The sequence below is a fragment of the Lactuca sativa genome, chromosome 4 (genome assembly GCF_002870075.4).
Source record: "Lactuca sativa cultivar Salinas chromosome 4, Lsat_Salinas_v11, whole genome shotgun sequence".
Taxonomy (NCBI): Eukaryota; Viridiplantae; Streptophyta; class Magnoliopsida; order Asterales; family Asteraceae; genus Lactuca; species Lactuca sativa.
In genome coordinates this window covers 101,566,869-101,574,730 of record NC_056626.2, presented here as the reverse complement: position 1 = coordinate 101,574,730, position 7,862 = coordinate 101,566,869, and the positions used below count along the sequence as shown (strand labels likewise).

The 7,862-nt window shown below is 33.6% G+C and overlaps 1 protein-coding gene across 1 annotated transcript; it reads left to right on the top strand.

The window, feature by feature from the left end:
* Window positions 1–1,423: 1,423 nt before the first annotated feature.
* LOC111882963 (E3 ubiquitin-protein ligase COP1) lies at window positions 1,424–7,044 on the top strand. Its single transcript, XM_023879325.2, has 13 exons — window positions 1,424–2,009; window positions 2,957–3,034; window positions 3,416–3,571; window positions 3,661–3,966; window positions 4,092–4,249; window positions 4,353–4,418; window positions 4,685–4,763; window positions 4,834–4,989; window positions 5,134–5,232; window positions 5,704–5,808; window positions 6,149–6,328; window positions 6,482–6,592; window positions 6,753–7,044. The coding sequence occupies exons 1-13, from the start codon at window positions 1,614–1,616 to the stop codon at window positions 6,915–6,917; spliced, it is 2,055 nt and encodes a 684-aa protein (XP_023735093.1). The 5' UTR covers window positions 1,424–1,613; the 3' UTR covers window positions 6,918–7,044.
* The last annotated feature ends 818 nt before the right edge of the window (window positions 7,045–7,862 follow it).

Here is a 7,862-nt window from a genome sequence, read left to right as displayed (position 1 = left end):
TCGTAAACAATTTGAGTCAATTTAAATGAGTGGGGACAAGATTAAGAAAAAGGGAGAAACCAGTACTAGCTATCAAGGGCAAAAGGTAAGGAGAGAACACGAGGAGGGAGAGATGGATCTCGGTGAATAGAAAACTTGACCCTTCCAGATTTGAAAGATTTGGGCGAATTGATGGACCAAACCCTTGAAAGATTTGGACGAATTGGTGCAGCTGCAGCTATTGTACCACCTCTACAACAGGCGGTTGTTGGTGGTAGCAGTTCAAGTATGGTGGCGGATAATGTGAGTGGTAGGGATGAGATGCAAAGGGGGGCTCAAACTACTCAATGGTTCACAGATTGGATGAACAATCCTTCTGAACATAATTAAGGGGCGTGATTTTGAACTCAAAAGCTTATTAACAATTCATAGCAAAATATAATAGATTTTAATTTGGGAGATAATTTAGAAAGGGTATTTTGGTAACATTATATGTATTTTTGATTTATAAATTTATTTTAGATATTAAATTGATTTATATCTTATTAAATTATAAGATTGGATATAAATGAGAGTTTAATAGTTTAAGAAGGATATATAAGTAATTATAAATTTTGGAAGGATATATACGTAATTCTTAATGTTTGCAAGGATATATATGAAATTTTCCCTAGATTTTAATTTGGGAGATAATTTAGAAAGGGTATTTTGGTAACATTATATGTATTTTTGATTTATAAATTTATTTTAGATATTAAATTGATTTATATCTTATTAAATTATAAGATTGGATATAAATGAGAGTTTAATAGTTTAAGAAGGATATATAAGTAATTATAAATTTTGGAAGGATATATACGTAATTCTTAATGTTTGCAAGGATATATATGAAATTTTCCCTAGATTTTAATTTGGGAGATAATTTAGAAAGGGTATTTTGGTAACATTATATGTATTTTTGATTTATAAATTTATTTTAGATATTAAATTGATTTATATCTTATTAAATTATAAGATTGGATATAAATGAGAGTTTAATAGTTTAAGAAGGATATATAAGTAATTATAAATTTTGGAAGGATATATACGTAATTCTTAATGTTTGCAAGTATATATATGAAATTTTCCCAAACAAAGGGGAAATCGTATGCATAAAATCGATGACCACTTATATAAAAAATATGCCTAGAATTGAGGTTGCACATTCAACATTAAATTTAGATAACTCATAAGTTCATAAATAAAATGTCAAAATCATCAAAAAGTAAAGTGGTAGTTGAACGAGCTATAAAGATCTAGAATAATTATTTTGATAAATATTTTGGTATATGTTTAAATAACAAAAACTAATTTACAAGCTAATGCTATATAAAATAAAATAAAATAATTTTAATAAAAGATAGGCATGAAAAGATATTAAGGAGATCGGTGCACAAATATTTATTTGGAAGGAATGGAAAAGAATCAAAACGGAAGACTCCCGCATAACGTGGTCATTTTCCACCCATACACGCACACAGACACATAGCTCACACACGGCGGAGAAGCGTTGCAACGGTAAGCCATTTGATATCTTCACACTCCGATTTAGAGAGAGAAAATGTGCTCGTAGGCTGACAAAGAGACCGAATTGTATGGCGATGGGAGGTGGTTCAGTAGCAGGAGTGATTGTGCCGTCGGTGAAGTCGGAACCGCCTGAACCGGCAACGGAGGGACTCGCATCTTCTTCTCCATTACTGCCGGTGGCTCAGGAACCTCAGTCGCAGCTTCCGGCACCGGATTCCGCTGTGGCCGTGATGGAGGTGGATGCAAGGGGAAATGATCGTGAGGCTGTAGATGCGGCATCGCTGGATAAAGATGTCTTGTGTCCGATATGCATGCAGATCATTAAGGATGCGTTTTTGACATCGTGTGGTCATAACTTCTGTTACATGTGCATTGCTACACATCTTCAGAATAAGAGCGATTGTCCTTGTTGTGCGCAGTATCTCACCACTAGTCAGATATTTCCTAATTTTTTGCTTAATAAGGTAAAGTAATCAGAGTCTCAACACTCATGAATACTTGGAATTGATGCACACGAGCACAAATTTTGATTCGCAAATGTGTTATTCTTGATTGTTGTTAGTCTAATTAGAAGTTTAGAAGAGGATTAAGAAATCTTTGGTCCTTCAGCTCGATAAGCTTATAGCACGCTATCTGCACTGATTACTGATTAGTGTTCCATTTCCTGTATATTTACTGGTATGGAGCCAAGCATGCAGAATATAAAAAATTGGTTTGGATATATTTATTCATTTCTTTAGAAATGGAACTTTTAACTTTTTAGTTTGGCGCGAGGTCAATGTTGGATTCTGTGATGTAGTGTGTCTATATTTCGTCATCTGATATGGTAATCCTTTTAGAAAATTGCGCAATTAATCTTCATATATGTTGATTTGTGTCTATAAGAGCTCGATATATATGCTTCTTTAGTTGTTTCTTCCCATGTTTAACATGCTTGTTGACATTTCAACTCTTTGCTTGACAGCTTAAGTACAATTTTGTATATCTATTATTTTTCTCTGTTTCGGGTTTAAGTCCGAGTGTTTTATCAGCATATCTTAAAAGCTCACAACATTGTCATTGATTTGGTTGTGAAAAGTGTATCAAGTATGGTATACATCAAGTCCTTAAGAAATAAGCTGTCATGCCAATTCCATTCTGAAACAATTACAATGAAGTTTTGTGGTTAATACCCCATTTTACTCTGTATGTCAAAAGTCTCAATTTGGTTATCGCTGGCTACATAATTTGAAGAAATAAATATTTTTCCCATTCAGTTTGTGAATATGTTAAGGATTATGATCTGTTTCAGGTAGAATATATCTATATATTTGCTTAATGCTCTTGTTTATCATTCACAATTACACAATAAGCAAAGTATACATTTGGCATTTATATTCTGTCTACTTAATGAAAAAGATTGTTTCTGCAGCTATTGATGAAGGCTTCAGCTTGTCAAATAGCAAAAGCTGCTTCTCCTGTTGAACAAGTCCGGCTAGCATTTCAACAGGTCAGTGTCAGTTATCGTATTGATCATCAGCTGCTCTCTTATATTCACTTATGAAAGATTTTACAATTATGATCTTCAAATTGTGGGCTTGCACTTTTATCTGTATATATTTTCTTAAAACCTTCAATGTTTCTCCTTATTTTTTCTACCAGTGATACGAAATATCTAATTCATGTAGTTGTGCTCATTACAAAATGAGAAACCATGAAAATATTGTAAAAGTTTTATGTGAATTCAGTGTCTCTGTTATTATTGTAAACCCCTGAATATCTCATACTCAAGGTGGACCCATGGGCTTGAACTAATAAGTTGAAATTTGTTAATATTTATATGATTATGTCATTTCTTTATATTGAAAGGTGACTCTTTTCACGTAGACAGGGATGTGATGTGTCAATGAAGGAGCTGGACAGCCTCATAGTTGTTCTCACTGACAAGAAAAAAAGAATGGAGCAAGAAGAAGCTGAGTCAAATCTGCAAATTATGCATGAGTTTTTATACTGCTTAAGAAGACAAAAACTTGAAGAGCTAAATGAGGTTATAATTATATCGAATTTTCAAACAAAGCCCCTTAACTTTGAGTGATTTGGCATTCTCTCTCTCTCTCTCATGTGATTTTATTGCAGATACAAAAAGATCTCGGGTACATTAAGGAAGACATAAATGCAGTTGAAAGACACAGAATAGAATTACATAGAGCAAGAGAAAGATGCTCAGTAAAACTAAGGATGCTTGCTGATGATTCCAGTGTTAAAACTTCATGGCCATCATTGATGGATAAACGTAATGGCAGCAGTATAGGTACACAAAATAGGTTACCTGATTTACAAGCTACTACTACAAACTCTCTATCACTCCAAAAAAAAGATTCAGATTCACAAAATACTCAAGTAGGATCAACTGTAGCAAGAAAAAGACGCGTCCATGCACAGGTCATCACACTTCTCATTCACAAAAGTTTGTATTTCATTAACGGGCATGTGGGCCCCATTTACACACTATTTTTTTATTTGATTTATTGTATTTGTTTTTCATCATGTTTTGTTGATTGTAACAGTTTAATGATTTGCAAGAGTGTTATCTGCAAAAGCGGAGACATTGGGAAAAACAAGCACATAAGCAGGAAGAAAGGGAAGGGCGAAATGTGAAAGGAGAAGGTTATCATGATGGACTTAAGGACTTTCAGTCTGTGCTTTCTACATTTACACGATACAGGTTCTGTGTGTGTGTTTTTAGTTTGTTCTCATTTTTTTATTTTTATTTTTTTTAATCAAGGATTAGATTTGAACATGTTGATTTTATTGTATGTTTTATGTAGTCGATTGCGAGTCATTGCTGAGTTGAGGCATGGGGATCTTTTCCACTCGGCTGATATTATATCAAGGTTAGTTGAGTGGAAGAATTGTGTTGTATAAAGTGGTTGATTTGTTTTTTTTAATAAGTTAAATGGAGTATACTTCTTTAATATACTTGGGTGAGGGACATTGTATTTTGAAAATTTTACTCAATTATAGCAGTGAAAAATTGCTTTTTATTTGGATGACACTGCTATAAATATTTTCAAAATACAATCCTGTAATAGAAAGAAATGAATGTAGGATGCTATAATAAATAATTAATAAACACTCCAAACTTTTTTCCTACTTGCAGCATAGAATTTGACCGAGACAATGAGCTTTTTGCTACAGCTGGAGTTTCACGACGCATCAAAGTGTTTGAGTTTGCCTCAGTAAGTGATGCAAAAAAGACTGATTTGCCCTTCATTTCATATGTACTCATCTGCATCAACGGTTTTCCAGGTGGTGAATGAACAAGCTGATGTTCAGTGTCCTGTGGTGGAAATGTCAACGCGCTCCAAACTCAGCTGTTTGAGCTGGAACAAATACACCAAAAATTACATCGCCAGTAGTGACTACGAGGGTATTGTCACTGTCTGGGATGTAACCACTCGCCAGGTCATCATTCTTTTGTTTTTTTAGTGTTCAACACAAGAAATAGCAACCTACTTTCACTTAAGGATGCTATATTAGAGAAAGAAAGTACATTGATATTTATGGCATATTTTGTTATATCAATCTAAATTACAATTCTTGCCACAGAGTGTAATGGAGTATGAGGAGCATGAGAAACGAGCATGGAGTCTTGATTTTTCACGTACTGAACCTACAATGCTAGTATCTGGAAGCGATGATTGTAAGGTATATCATTTACCACAATGAAACTATATCTGTGTTTAGGGTTAAATGTAAGAAATAGCAATTTGCTTTCATTGATTTGTTTATTAGAACATCTTACTTTCAATTTCCTTTGGAAAATCTATCCAATTATAGCAATCTCATCAAAACAACTTTTACTATTATAATTAGATAGATTCTTCAAAGTACAATGTCCTAATAAGAAAAAGTTGAATGTACATAGCCATAATTGCGTTTAAAGTACAATGACTTGATAAGAAAAAAAATTGGAAGTACAATGGTGTAATAGAAAGAAGTTAAAGTAGGATGCTATAAGACAAAAATAAATGAATATACTTGCATTTATTCCATGCTTTTGTGCATCATGCCATCATGTATAGCAATGTAAGAAAATAAAGTAGGATGCTATGAATATGATACACAAATAAATTGAAAGTATATTGCTATTTCTTATGTTCCTAACTTATCAAACAGGTCAAGATATGGTGTACAAGACAAGAGGCAAGTGTCCTTAACATTGACATGAAAGCAAATATTTGCTCCGTGAAGTATAATCCTGGGTCTAGCTTCCATGTTGCAGTAAGTTTGTTTCAGTTTTTTCAAATTTCAACCTGTGATTAGATTATCGAGGAAATTACATTTTTGTCCCTGTGCTATAGTGATATTTTCTAGATCTGGTTCAACAAGGAACCTTTTTTTTTCCTTTTTGGTCCCTGTTTCGGTATTCCCAAACACTAAATCATCCCTGCGATTGAAGCAATGAAATAGCAACCAAAAAGGAAAAAAAAAAATCCTCTTTGGACCAAATCTGAAAATATCTCTATAGCACAGGGAGTAACGAAATAATTTTAAGTTGATTTCAACTATATATGTATCTATCTACCTTCACTTATTGGGAATGATTTTGTGTGTCATTTAGGTGGGTTCTGCAGATCATCAAATACATTATTATGACTTGAGAAAAATAAACCAACCGTTGCATATTTTTAATGGGCATCGAAAAGCCGTTTCATATGTAAAATTCCTGTCCAATCATGAACTTTCTTCTGCATCTACAGACAGCACGTTGCGCTTGTGGGACGTCAAGCAGAATATCCCAGTAAGTCTCTCTTTACCAATATACACAATGTACTTTATTCTTTCCACATAATAACAACATAGTTACATTTCTTTATGTAACAAATTAAATTATTTTTTTACTGATTAACAACAACAACATCTAACGTATTTATCTTCTATCTTACTTTTAAAGCTTCGCACATTTAGAGGACACGTGAACGAGAAGAATTTTGTGGGTCTAACTGTAAATAGCGAATATATTGCATGTGGCAGCGAGACAAATGAAGTCTTTGTGTACCATAAGGTTACCTTCCAACTTTAGACTCTTTTTGTTTGTTATAAGGCTATTTTCACTGAGTAGCTTTTTAAATAAGCTACTTTTTGGTTCTAGCCGAAAAAGCTCCAAAAACAAGCTAGCTTTGAGAGTCATAGGCCTTAAATTTAATTGGAAACATTTATTATAGGCTATTTCGAGACCAGCAGCTTCACATGGATTTAGTTCGGATGCAACGGATGGAGAGGAGGCGGGGTCGTACTTCACAAGTGCGGTTTGTTGGAAAAACGATAGCCCCACAATGATAACTGCAAACAGTCGTGGAACCATTAAAGTTCTTGTTCTCGCTGAATAGTAAGTAAGTATATAATTATGGAAATAGTGTTATACATTTTATGGGATATGGTATTTGTTTTAATGCTTTTGTTTAATTAAATATGATTCAATCATTTTCAAGCTAATTTATATGGCTTTTACGTTGAGTGTTGTTTAAAAGTAGACAAATCTATAAAATTGTATATCCAAATCCTGAATCGATGGAGTTTATCCACCTTTGGGTTTATACTTTATACTTTATAGTTAGGTAATTTTTAGATCCATAATAAATGGGTGGCAGTGGCACAGCCAAAAAATTACGAACACATTTTAGAGTAAATTACAGAAATGTTCCCTGCGGTCTAGGAACTAGATTGAATTGGACTGAAACTGATATGAACCGAAACCAAAATTGAGATATTGTGCAAACCGAAAAACAAGTTGAATCTACATATTTGGTAATGGTTCAGTTTCGGTTCTGGTTGGGTTTTTTATATCAAAACCAAATTATGATCGAATGATAAATGTTTATATGCTAGGGTGGTTCATACTAAAGAGTGAGCATAGGGGCCCAAAAATCGAGAGGACCAAAACTAATGTGGATTGAAACCGAAATTCAAGAAATAAGAAAACCGAATGAAACCAAAACTGAAACTGTAAGCCCGAAGCTTAATGAGTTCCTCCAAAATACCCAAATATACATATAATCACGAACAACATACTATGGGTCCAGTCAACCATCGGGTTGGAATACCCAAGGCCCTCAACCATCCGGTTGGAATGCCAACATACTATGTGTGACATCCCCATTTTTACGGCCAGAAGAGACCGATTTCGTTTATGTTTTTTAAATAAAAATCAGAGCAACTTCTTAAGAAAAGCGTTGCGGAATTTGTTCCCAAAACAAAATATGATATAAATTTTATCAAAGCATTTCTTAAAGAAAGGTATTTCCATTACATTGAAAAAACTCGGGATGTTAATC

Excerpts from the sequence above, each read along its gene's own strand:
- LOC111882963 (XM_023879325.2), top strand. The coding sequence starts at position 1,614 with ATGGCGATGGGAGGTGGTTCAGTAGCAGGAGTGATTGTGCCGTCGGTG. Across the intron at positions 2,010-2,956 it reads CTAATTTTTTGCTTAATAAG|CTATTGATGAAGGCTTCAGC; the intron begins GTAAAGTAATCA and ends TTGTTTCTGCAG. Across the intron at positions 6,329-6,481 it reads ACGTCAAGCAGAATATCCCA|CTTCGCACATTTAGAGGACA; the intron begins GTAAGTCTCTCT and ends TTACTTTTAAAG.